Source organism: Chiloscyllium plagiosum, chromosome 28, assembly GCF_004010195.1.
Source record: "Chiloscyllium plagiosum isolate BGI_BamShark_2017 chromosome 28, ASM401019v2, whole genome shotgun sequence".
Taxonomy (NCBI): domain Eukaryota; kingdom Metazoa; phylum Chordata; class Chondrichthyes; order Orectolobiformes; family Hemiscylliidae; genus Chiloscyllium; species Chiloscyllium plagiosum.
Window position 1 is genome coordinate 33,289,159 of NC_057737.1, and position 20,726 is coordinate 33,309,884.

General features: G+C 40.6%; 1 protein-coding gene across 1 annotated transcript in view; it reads left to right on the forward strand.

Annotated features, from left to right (window-relative positions):
- Positions 1–20,726, forward strand: part of hsf5 (heat shock transcription factor family member 5) — a 112,164-nt gene that overhangs the window by 77,351 nt on the left and 14,087 nt on the right. Inside the window, exon 4 of the mRNA XM_043718920.1 lies at positions 7,278–7,823. Coding sequence (XP_043574855.1) covers positions 7,278–7,823 — 546 coding nt within the window. The remainder of the gene's footprint in view (positions 1–7,277; positions 7,824–20,726) is intronic.

The following is a 20,726-nucleotide window of genomic DNA, read 5'->3' on the forward strand; positions in this document are numbered from 1 at the left end:
CATTAAGACACCAATTGAGCATCTACAGCATCTGCCAGCTGCCTGCACAGCAAACCCATGTTTATACATTCAAATGGTCACATTGGAATGTAGGTGGAAAGTAGTCCTCATTCAATTCAAATGTGGATTGCTGTTGGTCAGGAGATTTGGTACTATCAGTCATGTGCACAGAGCGCACACAATCCAGGATTTATCCATGGTCAGTTCACTGTTCAGGCCAGTCACAGGAGATATGTTCAACTATAGCCTGGGAGTGGGCAGTCCTGAAGGGCCATTGCAAGCGGTCAGGGAAATTATATATCATCTGTGGTAGTGCTGCAAAGACAGGAAGCTCATCAGTCATGTCTAGGGAATGTTTGTCAAAGTTGGTCAGAGGTCTGGAGCGAATATAGTCATAGAATCCTTGTGTTGTGCAGTAGGGAGAATGCAAGTGTGGCTTGTAGGGATAAAAGGGGGAACCCATTGCCAAAAGAAGTTCAGACTATCAAGACTTTGAGGGAAGGAAAGCAGTGGTTTTTTGAGTTGCGGAAGAGGATAACTGATGGATAAGTCAAGATATAATGACGACATACAGTAAAATACTGGAGGGTATGGTGATCACCTCTGTGATCTATACTTGGAATTGTACAGGACGATGGTGCATATTAATAAGGTGTAAAGTCAAAGCTCAGGGCAAAGAAGAAAGTAGGAGAAAAAGTGCAATGTACAATTTAGTGGGGTCTGCACTTTTGGATAAGGGAATGACTGGAATTGGGCTGCTGGGGTAGTTTGCTGTAAACAAGGCATTGTTCTGCAGTGAGTATCTGGTGACCAGCTGCTCCTGCTGCTATCTGTGCTCACTGTGAGCCGCATTTTCTGCCATCAACTGTTGTTCACTAGATGCTAACTGCAAATGGAAGATGACTGGGGAAATGCCGAGAGTGAGTGGAGTCAGTGTCAGTTTCATGAGTGAAAATGCAGGCTCCACATCTGTTGAACGCTTGTGTAATGAAGGGGCAAATATGAATGAGTTGGAATGCAGCAGGCACTCACTTTTTGCTGTCATGTGTGGTTTGCTCAGCCAGCACAGCACTTTGAGCTGAGGTGAAGCTGAATGAGACATGGCCCTGGTTATCAGGATGCTGTGTGTTGCACAACATGAAAGCCTTCATCTGCAAGGTATGTCACTACTGACTATTTTCGGAGCTAAGAACCTCTTTGGCTTCTTATGTTGCCAGTGTAGATCATTGCCAGTAAGAGTTGGATAAGTGAGATATTGGTCACTATGTCTGCCTTCCTAAAAAAGGTGAAAATGGATGCTGGAGGATCATATCTGATAGGAAGCCCAAGAGCAGCAGCGAGAAGCATCGAGCTCAAGCAGAGGTCGCAGTTACAGGGCTCACCAGGATGCATTGTGTTCACAGGAGGATCTGAGATTTTCTCCCCAAGTCCATTTCCTGAGGTTGAACAAGGGGCATTATCAGACAGGATCCATATGTCACAGGACGCAGATTATGACAGATGCTGGGACCTGAGGCCATCCTCCCTGGTGCCTCCCCAAATGCTATCTGTGCAAGATCACATTGGTTCATTTTGTTTCCCATGATGAGGTCAGTACTGTAGCTCATCAGTAGGATTCAGAAACCTGCACATCACTTCATTAAAGTGAATTGCCAGTTTCCTAGTAGTTGCCATCCTACATCCTGGAGCACTCTCTCATACCTGGTGTTTTTGAGGTTTGGACTCTTACAAGGCTGATTATCGGGAAACAAGGGCTACTTAGTGCAACCACGGCTGATCACACGATTGCACAATGCTCTGGCTGATGCAGATGTAATGCATCCCACGTTTTAGTCACAGCTGTGGTGGAGCAGACGGTAGGGCTGCTGATGATGCTGTTCAAGTACTTGGTTCAGCTGGGCAATGTGCCACAACATCTTAGTGTGCTATGCTCTGCACAATTGAAGCAAGCACTGAGGCAATGTCTTGAATACAGAGGAACTGCAGAATGGGGGCAATCTTTCAAGGAGGAGAATGCGTACACTGAGGAGGAGAAAACTCTTGTGCTTGGCAGAGCTAGGTTGAGTAGAATGCTTCAAGGTAATCAGGGTGATTTAACACCCAGTTTCATCAGGTATGAGCTGGATTCTGCAAGCAACTGTGGACTGTAAAATATCATTGGTCATCATGCTAATATTTGATTTGCATTGTGGGGTCAAACTACAGCATCTATTTGTTTTGTTGTTTTTTTGTTGTCTGTAAATAAAGGCCCATCTTTGGAATTATCCAGTCGGAAGTCTGTATGTGATATTCCCCTACTGTCCATTGATAAGGTGCAGGCACCCAATGGGCATGAGGAGAGAATAGCTGTGACTTAGAAGTAGTGGTTACACAGGGTATAGCTAAAGACAAGTAACTGTGTGACCTGGTTGTTAAACAGATACTAGGATAAGAGATTGGAGGGTTTTTTTGTGTAATGAAGTGTCAGCTGTGCCACCTATGAGTTACATGGTGTTGTGGCTGCTTTGCGATTATGTTGCCATTGAAAAGCAACATCGAAGTGCCATCATTTGTCTGAATGCATAGTAGCCTTTTAAAGATGGAATGCTGGTCTTTTGGCAGATATCTCGCAAATGGCAAGTAGGGGTGAGGCATGGTTGATAAGATGTAGCAAGAAATCTCATGAGGCTTCATAGAGAGAAATCCTCCATGAAAACCACTGGAAACTGTCATTTAACCAAAAAAGTATGTTTCAGGCCATTGAGTTTACAATGTCAAACAGCAGCTTTTCTTTCCTGATTTGTCTTATCCTGTAAGTCTCTTTACATCCAGGGCCACTAGATATGGCTGTTCAAGCCTTTCTGTTTGTGGGAACATGTTTACTCTGAACATCTTGCATCTCCCCCTTGAATGCTTCTCAGTGTGCTGACACCGATTTACATTCAAGTTGCTGTTGCCAGTCCATTTTTGCAGAAACTCTCCTTATCTTAGTAAATTAACTTTGCCCCAATCTTTAGTCCAGTTATAACTTTTGTTTTTTTCCCTAATCATGTTAAAACTAACTGAATTATGAGCTCTACCACAAAAATGCTCACCCACTGCCAGTCCTTCCGTCTGCCCAGTTTCATTTCCTACTCACAACCAGATATCAAGAATTTTGCTCCTTCAATTTCTTTTACACTGAGACTATCTCAGGATAGGAGGAGTAAACATCTTGTACTATTACTGCCCTGTTGGTTTGCAGTTCAGCAATTTGCCTCTGCATTTGCTCTTCTCTCTCCCTCTGACCATGTCTAGTAGTGCGACTGCCCTCTTTTTGTTCCTTAGCTGAATCCATATGACCTCATTTGATGATCCTTCGAACATATTATTTATTCCTCAAAACTGTTATTTTTTCTGTGACCAAAATTACTCCTCCTTTCTTCGCCACTGTCTATCTTCTCTGAAAATCCTATTTGGAAAAAATGTTAAGCTTCCACTTCTGTACTTTTTTAAACCATGTTTCGGTAAAAACTGATACTATACTATCACATTCTATCTGAGCTGTCGCTATATCTGCCTAATTGGCTATATTCCTTGCAATTAAACAAATACCTGGAGTACTATGAATTTGTTTTCAATCTAGTTTTTGTTTCCTTTGTGTTTCAGACTCGTGAGCTAATTTTCTGCTTTCCGTTTTCATTCCTGATTTTATCCCAACTGAATTCATCATTTGGCCCTTGCCCAAATTAGTTTAAATACTCCCCAACAGTACAAGCTAAACATCCCATAAGCCAAACACATTTTGGCTGTTTCAACTGAAATCTACCCTCCCTGTACAGGTCGCATCTCCCCCAGTCCTAAAACCTACTCTCCTACATGCAACAAAATTCTAGTCATCCATCATAGTTTTAATTTCCTGCCCCTTACTCACTTGCAGGTGACAGTGGAAGTAATTTGGAAATTACTACTTTTGAAGTCCTACCTGCTAATTTCCATATAGATCCCTAAATTCTGACTGTAGGACTACATTTTTGTTTTTTCATATGTTCTTAGTCCCAATGTGAATAATAGTTGCTGTAGTTGAAGCAGCCCCAACATTTCTTTATTTATTAGTCAATTGTTCTGCTGTTGAAAATGCTACAGTATTAGCAAGTTTTGAGAAGATTTGTAGCTCAGGTTGAGGTTCTGGATGTAGGTTTGCTCACTGAGCTGGAGATTCATTTTCAGATGTTTCGTCACCATACTAGGTATCTGTGACCAAAATTCTGTGATCAAAATTACTCCTCAGTAAGCCTTCGGACAAAGCACTGCTGATGATTCCTGCTTTCTATTTATATGTTTGGGTTTCTTTGGGTTGGTGATGTCATTTCCTGAGGTGATGTTATTTCCTATGGTGATGTCATTTTCTGTTCTTTTTCTCACGGGTTGGTAAATCAGGTCCAAGTCAATGTGTTTGTTGATAGAGTTGGAATGCCATGCTTCGAGGAATTCTCATGCATGTCTCTGTTTGGCTTGTCCGAGGATAAATGTGTTGTCCCAGTCGAAGTGGTGTCATTCTTTATCTGTATGTAAGGATACTAGTGAGAGAGGGTCATATTTTGTGGCTAGTTGATGTTCATGTATCCTGGTGGCTAGTTTTCTGCCTGTTTGTACAATGTAGTGTTTGTTGCAGTCCTTGCACGGTATTTTGTAAATGACATTAGTTTTGGTTGTTGTCTGTATAGAGTCCTTCAAGTTCACTAGCTGCTCTTTTAGTGTGTAGGTGGGTTTGTGGGCTACCATGATGCCACGAGGTCTGAGTAGTCTGGCAGTCATTTCCATCCTTGTACAAGCCAAACAGAGACATGCACGAGAATTCCTAGAAGCATGGCATTCCAACTGGAACTCTATCAACAAACACATTGACTTGGACCCCATTTACCACCCCTGAGGAAATAAACAAGAAATGACATCACCATAGGAAATGACATTACCAACCCAAAGAAACCCAAACATATAAATAGAAAGCAGGAATCATCAGCAATGCTTCATCCAGAGGCACACTGAAGATGTTGCCCAGTATGGTGACGAAATGTCTGAAAAGGAACCTACCAGCTAAGCGAGCAAATCTACATCCAGTTACCAGTATGAATAGATCTGGCCAATAAATTTTGTTGGTACTGATACATCCTACTAAATTTATTTAATTAGTTAATGATTTAATAGTTTATACATGAAAGTAAAGTAATAGAAATGTGCAATTCCCTAGCTGACAAATAAAAACATTAATACTGGAGATTGATTTTAAAAGAAAGATTGAGCCCCTCTTACCACTATACACTGAATTTCCTAATGAATGAATTATCTAATTCCACATTCTGTCTACATCTCACTCAGGTATAGGCTCCTGACCATGTGCCACTTACTGAACTTATGAAATAAAAGCTGTACTTCTTATATAGAACTTCTGCTGACTCGCTAACTACTTTAGCTTCTGCTACAATAATAAACAGCAATTGAACCAACTACTTTCAACTGATTGTCAGACAACTACCATTACAAGACAACTCCTTCTTTAATCTGGATATTTAATTCACTTCAGAATTTTTAGTAATTTGAAAGTTGTTAGTTCTATGGTCAGAATCTGATCCATAATCCATACTTAAATTAGAAAAATACATATCAGATTTGACACATGAAACAAGTTCCCAATTCAGCACTCCATCTGTATGTCATGCAAGCATAGTTTTCTGAACATGTGCGCTTTACTGACTGGGTGATTTGAAAAACCACTTACCCAGAGCCTCTGATGAATATTGTCCTCTTGTTCTTCTTCAAGTAATCTTTGTGAACAACTAGTTGAAACTGTTTGAAAACAGTAAATATTATGAATATCAAATGTTGAATAGTATTGATACCAAGCTAGGGAATTTAAATACATTACACATGCTGTCCCCACATTCAGCTCACAATTTCACAGCATTGAACAGAAATATCAAATCTTATTTTGGGGGAAAGAGCTTGAAGTACAAACATTGATGAAGGCATTAAGAGGCATTAAATTACTTAAATGGATGCATTCCATCATTTTATAAGATGCATTTATTATAGTTTGTTTAAAATCTCATTTGAAGTTAGGGATAAAGGAATTAAAACAAATTTGGAGAGCATTTTGCATCATTTGGAGGAACCAAGTGGTCCTACCGATCATTTGCAGCACAACAAGTTTACTTGATTAAAATTTGGTAAAAGTCACAAGATAAATGTTTATAATACAAAAATACTGATATAAAACTTGACAACAGTGGATAACAGAATATTAAATTATGCAGACTGGAAATGCACACAAATGTAAGATTTATAATCATGTACATTAATAGAGAGAAATATATTGATGGAAAAACACATTTGTGGAGGCTTTTCAGCGTGTAGATGACAAGGCACAAGAATACCATTCAAGGGGAAAAAACAACATTTATACTGCATGAGAGGAGATCACTGTTGGTTGGCAAATGCAAAAAGGATCATGTAAATCTTGACAGAAGTATAACAACAGGAAGTCAGGTTATGCACACAGGAAATGTGCACATACGAATGTATTGCGAAGGCAAATGTATGTCTTAGATGTGTAGAGAATTATACTGGCAAATAATTTAGGATTGTCCGTTGGCCTTGGTGCACATGCGTGCGCTGGAAACTACATATATTAATACACAGGGCCTGATTCTGTGTGTATAGAAATAACATACATGCACTGTGCCTGTTCCAACTCACCAAAATAGGTCAGAAGTCACCTGACACCAGGTTGTAGTGCAACAGGTTTATTTGAAATTCTAGGCTTTTGGAGCACTGCTCCTTTGTCAGGTAAAGTGACAAAATATGAGACTGCCAATTTCTGGTTCATTCTTTGGATAATGCCTTGTCCAATCAGAATCAGCCTGCCTGATTTAAATTTTAAACAAAGCTTGATGGCTAACTGTCAATCAACAATAGTGTGTTCATTTGCTATGGCAACATTTCTCCCAATTACAATCCACTTGCCAATCAATCATCACAGACCTCTCATTCTGCATAAATGTTGATTTTAAACTTGAATTTGTAATCTTCTGAATTGTTCTCAAAGTGCAAGATGCAAGGCTTCAACAAACTTTGTCATTTAGCAGCAATACTCAAGTTCTATGCTTTAAAATGACTATTCATATTATCAGAGAAATATGTACAAATCTAGTTAGTGAGAAACTTCTTCAGTTTGCTTTAAAGAAATATGGAAACAGTATTTTTGGTACCAAATTTATATTGCATACAGACTTAGAAATTTCAACTTTCTTACTCTTCAGAATGCTGCCATGCAGTCTTCATACCCTGTTGATGTTCTACACAGCAATGCAGCAGCCTGGCACTGCACTGCTACAGATGAATCCAAAAAGTCTGAAGTTAACTTGGAAACTGTCTTTCAGATAGTGGATGAATTAAGGGCATCTCCAAAACTTCAGTTGGTGAAAATGGATACTGTAGAGAATCCGACACAAATTCAACAATCACAGGGCACTCATCAGGCTACCAGCACTCCAACATATACAGACAATGCAGCAGCCACCGTTCAGTCTATTGAAATTGAGTCTCTCACCTCTACAGTCTCAGAGATTAAGTCATTTGTGGTAGCAGGAAACCGGCCGCTTACTTGTGCACTGCCTTCAGCAGCTGATAGTGTGCACTCGTCTACCAAACAGCCATCTGAAAGTACAACCACTATGAGCATTGTTCCAGAATCAGTTCCTTCTGAGCAGTGCCCACCAGAAGGAGAGATGCACAAGCTGTGTCACAATACATCTCTCCATCCTATAGTGTTTGTTGAGGATGGGCCGGAATCCAACTCTGAAAGAGTAAGTTTAACAATAAACATATATTTATAATTGATAAATAAAATAAGCTATATAGTGTAGCTAGCAAATAATGAACAGCTTTTATCATGTTCGGCAGCAGTAGATAGTCTAATAGTTAACATCCATACAGTGGTAAACTTTATCATCACAAGATATCATGAGAAAGCTATAAACGCAGTCATCTTTCATAATAAATGTTAATCTTGACGTTTTTGTTTGAAAAGATGAATATATATTGTGCAAATACTAATCTGAACACAAGATCATGTGGGATATCATGAGAAATTGATAATCACTATGGTATTGAAGTCTGAAAGGACAGGATTAAATGACTCTGCATCTTTATTGGTATTAGCAAAAATCAATGAAATACAAAAATAAAGTGTCACATTAACAGTGAAACAAAGTTGGCATTTAATTTCCCTCATTCAAGTTCTCACTCAACGTTTTCTTTGTAAGCCTAATTTATGGTTGTTGTGGTTCCAGTAATTAAGCAGGAAAGAACATCCAAGAGAGTACCTTCAGCTCATTCTACAGATTAACATAATTAGGGTTAAAACAATTATCAGAAATAGTAGATGAACAATTATTGTATTCATATGATTCCCTCATTTACCAAATGGAGGCATTCATCTATTCAAAGTAAATTGGTAAGGTGATGTAAAAATGAATTCCCTTGACAGCAAGGCAATATATAACTAAAAGTGTGGCTTAGCTATCCTGAAGTAAATGGGAAGAGCCTCCACTTGTTGGAATCAAATTCAACACAAAGATAGTTTATTGTTTTTGTTAGAGGCCAATCATCTCATCCTGTGACATTGCTACAGGGAGCCCTCAGTAATATTCTGGCCCAACCATCTTCAGCTGTTTTACCAATGACTTTCCCACTATAATAAGATCATACATGAAGCTGTTTTATATGCAGTAGTACCAATTATGAATCTGCAGATATTGGAGATTTCACGAGAAGTTAATAATTGCCTTGCTGTCAAAACCTCAAAGGATAAGATTAAGTGTCTTTCCATTCTATTCTTTAGTAATAAAAGCAGATAATAGCCTTGACACCTCATCACATGCAGCAAAAACCAAAATAACATCCAGGTTTGGGATGATGGGTGGCAAGCAAAATTTACATCACACAAGTACCAGAAAATGACTATCATCAGCAAGAGAAAAATCATTATAATTGTTCAGTCTTCTACCATCATCATCGTACTATTGACCTGAAACAGGCCAGAAATTGATCATATTAATATTCTGGGTAAAAACAAGGGCTGCAGATGCTGGAAACCAGAGTCTAGATCAGAGTGATGCTGGAAAAGCACAGCAGGTCAGGCAGCATCCGAGGAGCAGGAAAATCAATGTTAATATTCTGCCTGACTACCCAAAGCCTATTCACACAAAGGCACAAATTATGAGTGTGATGGCTCTCCACTCGCTTTGATGAGTGCAGCTCAGACAGTGTTCAACCAGCTCAGCACGATCCAGGAAAAGGCAGCCCACCTGATCAGCATTCCATCTACCATCTTAAAAGTTCACTCCCTCCAAAACTGAGGCACGGGGCAGTGGTGTGTACCATCTCCAAGACATTGCAACAACTCACCAAAGCTCTTAGATAACACCATCCAAACTTCACAATTACTACCCCTTAGATGGCAGGGAACAGCAGAAACATTGGGACCCATCACCTACAAATCCCCTCCAAAATATACACCAACTGAACGTGAAAATATAATTTCATACCGTCGCATCTTCCTTCTTTAAAGACTTTGGATCTACCTACACTACAGTATAGGGACTGCAACAGCGCAAAAAGATAACTCGCCATCACATTCACAAAGTCAATTAGGAATAGGGAACAAATGCTGACTTCACTACTGATGTTTACTATGCATGAAGAAACTTAGTTCCATTACAAACAGAGTATTGCCACAGGTGTAATATGGGTGTTCATCACTATCAAAGTGAACAGTAAAATTAAAAGAAGTGCAAATATTGAAAAACTAAAAGCAAAACAGGTAATGATAGTAAGATGCAGGAGCATTGAATCAAACACAGCTATGTTACAGGTACATACCCTGCCCCAGAAATAAAACTAAAAATAATCCCATGTATATTTTCTACTTTTATTATCTCCATCTCTGAATGTGGATTTCGTTGAAACTGTTGTACAAATAGCACATGGCTCAAAAAGATCTATCTTTGATGAAAAGCTGAATCCAGAGTAGGTAACTAACAACTTTAGCTAGCCTCTACCTCTGAATGACCTTCATGTTGGACACTGAGCACCAACATCACAGCACACTGGCCACACACATACAGTCATATCCAAGGAGTTAGGCATCTGAAAATTGCCAGGTGTTAACTATCCTTATCGCATCTCTGATCTATGCACAGGATTCTTTTGCACTTCAGTGCTGCATCTCAGGCTGTACCAGCAAAATTAATTATAATTCTGCAGTAATGTCACCAGCTCATGGACTGGACCAAGTTATATCTCCAGGCTCTTTGCTTTTTGTCAAAATGCACAGTTATTCTGAGCTTACCTGGATGCTCACAGCATCCCTGCCATGCACTGCTTTGTCTTTTTATATTTGTCCCCTCAGCCAGACATACTAGGCTCATCTTACTTGTATGTTGCTTTGTGATACATAAATTAAGAAAACTCATAGTGGTTATTAGCAGCAGTCAAGTCAAGTGGGATAGCCTTTGCTTAGGGGATCTTGGCATAGAAAGTCTAGTCAAGTCTGACTCTAGTGTAGGGACTTAGAAATGATGCTCACAGTCAAATGCTCACCATGTGGAAATGCTCAGCAGGTTTGGTAGCATCACTGTGCTTGAAACCCTTTTACAGCAATTTCTGTTTTTGATTCAGCTCTTCACTACTCATATGACGAGCATCTTGTTTGTGATCATCATCAGAAACTAAACCAAAAATTGCTGTAAAAGCTCAGCAGGTTTGGTAGCATCACTGAGCTTGAAACCCTTCTCCAGCAATTTCTGTTTTTGTTTCTGATTTCTAGCGTCTGCAGTCCTTTTGGTTTTTACTGGGCACAGCTGAATGTTGGGCAGTCCATCACCCATCTTGAGTCTTTCTGCCCTATTTCGGTCTGCTTTCTTTGTTGAATAAGTGAGAGGTAGGTATTAGGGAGATGAAAGTCATTGGCACAGCTATTACTTCTGGTGCAGGCGGGAGGTTTCCTGAGTGAGGAGTTTGGCACCATTGAGGTGTGCAGAATTTGTGATGTCAAGGGTTGGTATGGGTAACAGCAAGTGGGGGAAAATATTGCAGGGATTAAAGTGAGTAGTAAAGCATGAGCCTTGGTAGGTGGTGGATATAGGAGCAGAGATAGAGTGTGAGGTATTGGAGAAGATGCTGACGAGGTGGAGAAGATCGGTGACCTTTTTTTTAGATTAGATTCCTTACAGTGTGGAAACCGGCCCTTCGGCCCAACAAGTCCACACCAACCCGCTGAAACACAAGCCACCCAGACCCATTCCCTTACATTTACCCCTCCACCTAACACTACTGGCAATTTAGCATGGCCAATTCACCTAACCTGCACATTTTTGGACTGTGGGAGGAAACCGGAGCACCCGGAGGAAACCCACGCAGACACGGGGAGTATGTGCAAACTCCACACAGCCAAGTCGCTTGAGGCGGGAATTGAACCCTTGTCTCTGGAGCTGTGAGGCAACAGTGCTAACCACCATGCCACCTTCTTCTTAAAGTGCAGTGAATTCCTTAAAGTGCTTGATGTAATGCAGCCCAAAGTTATAGAACGTTAACCAGATAAGGAAAAGTCTCAAGAAAGAGCTGTGTATCTGTAATAATGTTGAGTTAACTGTATGGCAGACTCTTGTATTTCTTTCTCTTGTATTTCCCACTTTAATTTGTTGTGCTTAATTTACAAATATGGCCTTCTGTGCTTACATTCTGTACAGGACAGAAAAACAGTTCAAATCTATTTTCACGATCCAAAACATTGCTTACCTATCATTTCTTCACAGATTTGATAGATATATAGTGTAGTTCCCACAGTTTCCATGTTATTTCACTGTAGTCACTGAAATCTTAGTAACATACCGACTCAAACAGAAGAAAACTTCTGTATGAAGTACCACTGCATAAGTTGTACTTTAAGCCTGCATAAACACAGTGTTTACTTAATGCATTTCTAACAACACTAAATTTGATTAGTTGACAACTAATTGACAACAAGTTGAAGGAGGACAATCAGTCCATAAAATTGAAACAAGTACCTGCTTGTTCAAAAAAAACGAAGTAGAGTCATTGCCTCATTCATTTAATATTAATACAATATTTCCTGCTTCAAATATTTATCCAATATCAATTTAAAGGTTGCTGTTGATTCTATATTAATTTGCATCTCCTATAAGATGGTACAAAGCAAATCCTGTGCACTCATTGTTAGCTGTGACATCATTAGCATTCTAACACCCATCGCATTCCTTCTGCATTTCAATCAACCTTTTCTTCTTAAATCCCAAATGTGGATGTTACTATCTCAGTGAGCATTTGTTGCCCATTCCTAATTTCCCTTGAGAAGGTGGTGACCTGCCTTCTTGAATGTTTCAGTCCATGTAGTATTAGTACACCCAGAGTACTATTATGGAGAGTGTTTCAGGATTTTGGCCTAGCAGTGAAGGAATGACAGTATAATTTCAAGTCAGGATGGTGTGTGGCTTGGGAGTGAAACTTGCATGGTGATGTTCCCTTATCTTTCTAGGTGGTGGAGGTCACAGCTATTCTGATGGCTTGTTGCAGTGCATCTTGTAGATTACATGCATTGCTACTGATTCATATCAGCGATGGAGGAAGTGAATGTTGCAGATGTTGGATAGGGTACCAGGCAATGGGCCTCTTTGACCTGGATAATATCAAACTTCTAAATTGTCATTGGAGCTACATTTATCCAAGCAAACTGAGAGTATTCCATTGCACAACATGCCTTGGTTAATGCCAGTTGGGTTAATTCCTTTTATCAGGTTTTGTGGACATCACATACAACTGACAGCTTTGGAAGGCCATTACAGAAGGCACTCAAGAGTCAAGCACATTTTTGTGGGCCTGGAATCGCATATTGTATCAACCAAGAAAGTGCATCAGATTTTCTTCCCTAAAGGGCATTCATCTACCAGATGGATTTGTAACCATAATCAATGGTAACTGTCATGATCACCATTATCAAGACTAGTTTTATATTCCAGATTAATTAATTGAATATAAGTTGCCATGATGGAATTTGAACCCATGTACTAAAATCTTTAGACTGGATGTCATGGTTACAAGTCTAAGGCATTGCCACTGCCACTCCTTCTCTCCTACCATGCCACTCATATAAAGTTAGATTTCCAGTGATTCAATTAATTGTTTTATTGAAAATACCAACTAGGTGTTGACACATGTGAATACAACAGCATAATCATGGACTTCTTTGTCACCAACACTAAAATCATCCATCCAACTACCTCTGCCACATCACTCCCTTTTCTTTGTACATCTAGCCATACCAATGCAATGATTTCTTCTTCCTCATTTTTTCCCCTATTCTGACTCTTCCCGATTCTTTGTTTATTTTTAATAACTCCCCATGTCCCTTTTGAAGCTCACCTTGTTCATGAGTCAGTCATACAACATGGAAACAGGCCCTTTACAGTCCGCTGCACACTGCTGCTACTGCCCATTGATGGTGGAGGGAGTGAATATTTGCTTATGTGAAAAGCCAATGAAGCAAGATTTGTCCTGGGATGATGTCAGGCTTCTTGAGTGTTGTTGAATGCACCTGATTTGGGGAGTCAGAAGGTACGTTATTCACTGTCAGATTCCAAGCTTTTGACCTGGTCTGATAGCCACAGTATCTATATGGCAACTTCATAGTCAGTTAATCTAATTCAGCTTCTGGTCAGTGGTTAGCTTCAGAATGTTGATAATAGGGGACTCAATGATGGTGATGCCATTGGCATTCAATGGGAAATAATTAGATTCTCTCTTGTTAGAGATGGTCATTTTCAACTAGGAGAAAGTGAGGACTGCACTTGCCAGACATCGGTGTCATAATGTGTGGGACCCTCAAACCACACAGTTTCAATGTTGATTTCACCACTTTCCTCAAATCCCCTCCTCCCACCCTTCCCAGATTCAACACTCCAACTTGGTTCTGTCTTCTTGAACTGTCCATCTTCTTTCCCACCTATCCACTCCACCATCTTCATCTACCTATCTGATGCCCAGCTACCTACCCCCCACCCCATCTCCTTCCTATTTATCTCTCAGCCCCCTTGGACCTGCCCCACATTCCTGATGAAAAGCTTATGCTCGAAACATCGACTCTCCTGCTTCTTGGATGCTGCCTCACTGGCTGTGCTTTTCCAGCACCACACTTTTTGACTATGGTCATTTTCAACCCAAGCCAGATATTATCCAGGTCTTACTGCATTTGGGATGGACTATTTCTGAAGGGTCATGAATGGCATTGAACACTGTGTAATCATTAACAAACATCCTCACTTCTGACCTTTTAATTGGGGGAAGGTCATTGATAAAACTTTCTGCTCTCTTGGACCTATTCCCACTAAACTGGTGACTATCTGTGGTGAAAAGTATGATTTATGTATTAATAAATATTTGAAAATTAACTTGGTCAGTCTTTTCAAAATCACGATTTCAAACTAATATGTATCAGAGACCAAATGACTGCATGGACTCCTGGAAGGATAATGATAATTAATTTATATTGTGGGGCCTTATGACAAGAGAGAGAAAACATTGGCTTTACCAGAATCTAAGATGAACAATTTGTATTATTTAGTTAGTTTGTAAGATTTCAGTTTGAAGAAATTTTGACCAAAGCCAAATACAAGTATAGTCCTTCCTAGGAAAGGAGTTTATTAGACACAATTAAAGAAATAAGTTACTTTAGTGAAAGAGTTCAGTTTGTGAAACTTCCAGACCAGGAGTGTATGGTTAGAACTCTGCAAGTTATTATAAAACTGAGAAGGTCTAAGCTATCAGTTGAGTGATGAGTCAGGGAAATGGCCTCACGGTTCAAAGGACTAAAACTGAGAAGAGGCAGTTACATCAAACCTACAGATATGATACAGAAGGGAAATTTCTCTGGATTTTGATTAATTGAAAAATGATGGTGTTGAGGAGTAGATGAGATTTTGTTTTGCCACAGGTTTTGAATTTTTTCAAACTGTTATATTTCATTAGTTTGTTTTAATTTATTATACTTTTATTTATTTTGTGTAATAAATTTTGTTTTATTGCTAAAACTAAATCTGCAGCTGTGTGTGCTTATACTTCATTGAAATGCCACCATATTGAATAAAAATAAAAACAAGGTATGAACTATCTATATTTCACTCAGAGATTTGACTTGTCTAGTATTCCCAAGTTCCCTTCCTAATCAGTATGGTGGCTAATATTTTTAATAGGTTAATGTTGTGAGTCAGGAACTGATAGTCAGCAAGTACCATAAGGTAGAGCTAAAAAGAACTTTGAAGAGAGAGTTCAAGAGGGCATGATATCTCCTCTGAACCAGCTCCATTGCACTTATATTCTTCCATAAATAGGAGAACAACGCTGCTTATGGTGTTTGAGATGTAGTTTCGAAAATGCCGCCTGTAACTGAAGCATAACATGCATTTTTTTAATGTTAAATTCCTTCTTTAAGAGCAGATAGCATTCCATTAGCCTTCTTATAGCATAAAGATGTACAGCACATTAACAGACCCTTCAGTCCAACTCACCCATGCTGACCAGATATCCTCACCCAATCTAGTCTCATTTGCCAGCACTTGGCCCATATCCCTGTAAACCCTTCAAATTCATATACCCATCCAGATGCCTTTTAAATGTTGCAATTGTAACAACCTCCACCACTTCCTCTGGCAGCTCATTCCATACATGCATCACCCTCTACTTGAAAAAGTTGCCCCTTAGGTCCCTTTTAAATTTTTCCCCTCACCCTAAACCACACCCTCTAGTTCTGGACTCCCCACCTTAGGAAAGAGGCATTGTTTATTTATCCTATCCATGCCCGTAATATGCCACCTGCATATTAGCTTTTTTTGACTCATGCAGTAGAATCCATAAATCCCTCTGCAATTTAGAGTTTCACACTTGTTCTCTCAGTAATTATCTGCATTTTTCTTTTTTCAGTCAAAGTAAACAACTTCACATTTTCCCAGTTATTCTGTATCTGCCAGATGTTTGCTCACTTATTCTACATCTGTCAACTCCTAAATCTTCTTCATAACATATTTTCTTACCTATCTGTGTCATTCACAAATTCAATTACCGTGCTTTTAATCTCCTCACTCACATCATTGATGTAAATTGTTAAAAACTGAGACACAGCAAAGGTATCTGCAGGATTTCACTGATCACATTTTGCCACCTATACACACTTTATTTTCTGCCAACCAACCAATTTTCCATCCTTGCTAATATGTTAATCCCTGCACTTTACTCAATAGCCTTAGATGTCCCATTAGTCTGCATTTGGCCCCTATCTTGCTAAACCTTTCCTATCAATGTACCTGTCCAAGTGTCTTTTAAATATTGTAATTGAACTCACCTCTACCACTTAGTCTGGCAGCTTGTTCCATACATGCGTCACCCTATGTGAAAAAGTTGCAGCTCAGGTCTCATTTAAATCTTTCCCCTCTCACCTTAAACCTATGCCCTGTAGTTTTGGAATCCCTATCCTGGGGAAAAGACCTCAATTATTCATCTTATCTGTGTCCGTCATGATTTTACAAACCTCTATAATGTCACCCCTAAGCTTCCTATGCACCAGGGAAAATATTCCCAACCAATCAATCTTCTGCCTATAATTCAAACCTTCCTCAGTAACATTCTTGCAAATCTTTCTCACACCCTTTCCAGTTTAATACCATCCTCCCTATAGCAGGGTGACCAGAACTGTACATAGTAGTCCAAACGTGGCCTCACCAATGACTTGCACAGCTGTAACATGATATCCCAACTCCTGTGCTTAATGTTCCTCTGACTGATGAAGGCAAGCATGCCAAATGCCTTCTTCACCACTCTGTCTACCTGTGACCCAATTTTCAATGAACATTGTATTTGCACCTCTAGGTCAGTATGCTTGACAATACTCCCCAGGACCCCACCATTAATTGTATAAATCCTGTCCTGGTTTGCCTTATCAACATGCAACACTTTGCATTTATCAGCATTAAAATCCATCTGCCATTCCTCAGTCCACTGGCCCAGTTGATCAAGATCCTTTTAGATAACCTTCTTCAGTGTCCAGTATACCACCAATTTTGGTATCACCCACAAACTTACTAACTAAGCCTCATTGAAATCATTCATATCATAGAATCCCAATAGTATGGAAGCAGGCCAAATGGCCCAATGTGTCCACACTGACTCTCCAGAGAGCATCCCACCCCGACACACCCCTTTTTCCCTGTAACCCTACATTGGCCATATCCAATTCACCTAGTCTGCACATCTTTGGACTGTGGGAGGAAACCAGAACACCTGGCGGAAACCAGAACACCTGGAGGAAACCCATACCGACATGGGGAGAACGTGTAAACTCCACATAGACAGTTGCCCGAGGGTAGAATTGAACTTGGGTCCCTGGCACTGTGAGGTAGCAGTTCTGATCACTAAGCCACCTAGCCTCCCAGCCATCAGATAGAAACTAAACAGGGGAATTCCTGGCATGGAAGTCAGAGTGGTTGCCTGGTGATTCCAGTTTGCTGCTTGCTTCTCTGAACTTCCATCATTGACACCTGGCATTAACATCTGAAGGCACAATTCAAGAGTGACACCTGCATAAACATCACGTCTGCAGATATTAATATCTAACATGTATCAGCCTCACTACATCATGGCACATCTCTGATCCATTTACAGCACACTTCTGCCCCTCAGTGTGACATTTTGACTGATATCTGCATAATTCTTCAACGGACTCCCTGGACTGGTTGCACTCAACCCACAGGGCTGACCATGCCCAACTGTCCAGACTATATAGGTTGGGCATGGTCAAAAGTCTGGTTGTTTATCATTTAGGGCTTCGGCGATGTTACTCAAGGGAATGGGCCATGGACAGTCCTCGAGGCACAACCACTAAAAGGCAAAGGATGATTACCAAGGCACTGTTGTAGGAAGAAAATTGGGGAAATTAAGTGTGGTGATTGTAAGCAGTATCTTGGGATACAGAGAGAATTACATTTATCCAGTGGACAACTCAACACAAAATAAGAGGTAAAAGATAGAGCATTGAAGAGAAAGGGATAATGCGAAGGGGGTTGATCATCAACAGCAAGCAGCACCTTGTCTTCATTGGGGTGGGGGGGGGGGAAGCTAACTACTAAATCTGGCATGTTTATTCGAATATGCATGGGGCTGGGCAGTTAAAGTGGCTAAATGAAAATTTAGATAATTTTGGGTGGGGAGATGGGTTAACTCCAGGAAGGGTATGAGAGGTCGGCACCCAGGGCAGGAGTCTTTTGTGGATATACCCATTTCAAACAGGTATGCTGTTTTGGAAAATGTAGGGGGTGATGGATTCTCAGGGGAACGTAGCACGAACAGCCAAGTTTCTGATATTGAGACTGGCTCTAATGCAACGAGGGGTACGTCGGCTTCCAAGAGATCAATTGTGTAAGGGGATTCTGCAGTCCGAGGTACAGACAGACGTTTCTGTGGCCAGCAGAGAAAAAGCTGAATGGTGTATTTCCCCGGTGCCAGGATCAAAGATGTCTCAGAGAGGGTGCAGAATGTTCTCACAGGGGAGAGGAGCCAGCAAGAGGTCATTGTCCACATTGGAACCAACAATATAGGTGGGAAAAGGTTGCGATTCTGAAGGGAGATTACAGCGAGTTAGGCAGAAATTTAAAAAGGAGGTCCTCAAGGGTAGTAATATCTGGATTACTCCCAGTGCTACGAGCGAGTGAGGACAGGAATAGGAGGATAGAGCAGATGACTGCATGGCTGAGGAGCTGGTATATGGGAGAAGGATTCACATATTTGAATCATTGGAATCTCTTTTGGGGTAGAGGTGACCTGTACAAGAAGGACGGATTGCACCTAAATTGGAAGGGGACTAATATACTGGCAGGGAAATTTGCTAGAACTGCTCGGGAGGATTTAAACTAGTAAGGTGGGAGGTGGGACCCAGGGAGATAGTGAGGAAAGAAATCAATCTGAGACTGGTACAGTTGAGAACAGAAGTGAATCAAACAGTCAGGGCAGGCACAAAGTAGGACCAATAAATTAAACTGAATTTATTTCAATGCAAGGGGCCTAACAGGGAAGGCAGATGAACTCAGGGCATGGTTAGGAACATGGGACTGGGCTATCATAGCAATTACAGAAACATGGCTCAGGGATGGGCAGGAGTGGCAGCTTAATGTTCCAGATACAAATGCTACAGGAAGGATAGAAAGGGAGGCAAGAGAGGAGGGGAGTGGCATTTTTGATAAGGGATAGCATTACAGCTGTGCTGAGGGAGGATATTCCTGGAAATGCATCCAGGGAAGTTATTTGGGTGCAACTGAGAAATAAGAAAGGGATGATCACCTTATTGGGATTGTATTATAGACCCCCTAATAGTCAGAGGGAAATTGAGAAACAAACTTGTAAGGAGATCTCATCTGTAAGAATAATAGGTTAGTTATGGTAGGGGATTTTAACTTTCCAAACATCGACTGGGACTGCCATAGTGTTAAAAGTTTAGATGGAGAGGAATTTCTTAAGTGCGTACAAGACAATTTTCTGATTCAGTATGTGGATGTACCTACTAGAGAAGATGCAAAACGTGATCTACTCTTCGGAAATAAGGCAGGGCAGGTGACTGAGGTGTCAGTGGGGGAGCACATTGGGGCCAGCGACCATAATTCTATTGGTTTTAAAATCGTGATGGAAAAGGATAGACCAGATCTAAAAGTTGAAGTTCTACATTGGAGAAAGGCCAATTTTGACGGTATGAGGCAAGAACTTTCGAAGGCTGATTGGAGGCAGATGTTCGCAGATGAAGGGACGGCTGGAAAATGGGAAGCCTTCAGAAATGAGATAACAAGAACCCAGAGAAAGTACATTCCTGTCAGGGTGAAAGGGAAGGGTGGTAGTTATAGGGAATGCTGGATGACTAAAGAAATTGAGGGTTTGGTTAAGAAAAAGAAGGAAGCATATGTCAGGTAGAGACAGGATAGATCGAGTGAATCCTTAGAAGAGTATAAAGGAAGTAGGAGTATACTTAAGAGGGAAATCAGGAGGGCAAAAAGAGGACATGAGGTAGCGTTGGCAAATAGAATTAAGGAAATCCAAAGGGTTTTTACAAATATATTAAGGACAAAAGGGTAAGTAGGCAGAGAATAGGGCCCCATAAAGATCAGCAAGGCGGCCTTTGTGTGGAGCCACAGAAAATGGGGGAGATACTAAATGAATATTTTGCATCAGGATTTACTGTAGAAAAGGATATGGAAGATATAGACTGTAGGGAAATAGATGGTGACATCCTGCAAAATGTCCAGATTACAGAGGAGGAAGTGCTGGATGTCTTGAAATGGTTAAAGGTGGATAAATCCCCAGGACCTGATCAGGTGTACCTGAGAATTCTGTGGGAAGCTAGAGAAGTGATTCCTGGGCCTCTTGCTGAGATATTTGTATCAACGATAGTCACAGGTGAGGTGCCGGAGGACTGGAGGTTGGCAAACATGGTGCCACTGTTTAAGAAGGACGGTAAAGACAAGCCAGGGAACTATAGACCGGTGAGCCTGACCTCAATGGTGGGCAGGTTGTTGGAGGGAATCCTGAGGGACAGGATGTACATGTATTTGGAAAGACAAGGACTGATTAGGGATAGTCAACATGGCTTTGTGCGTGGGAAA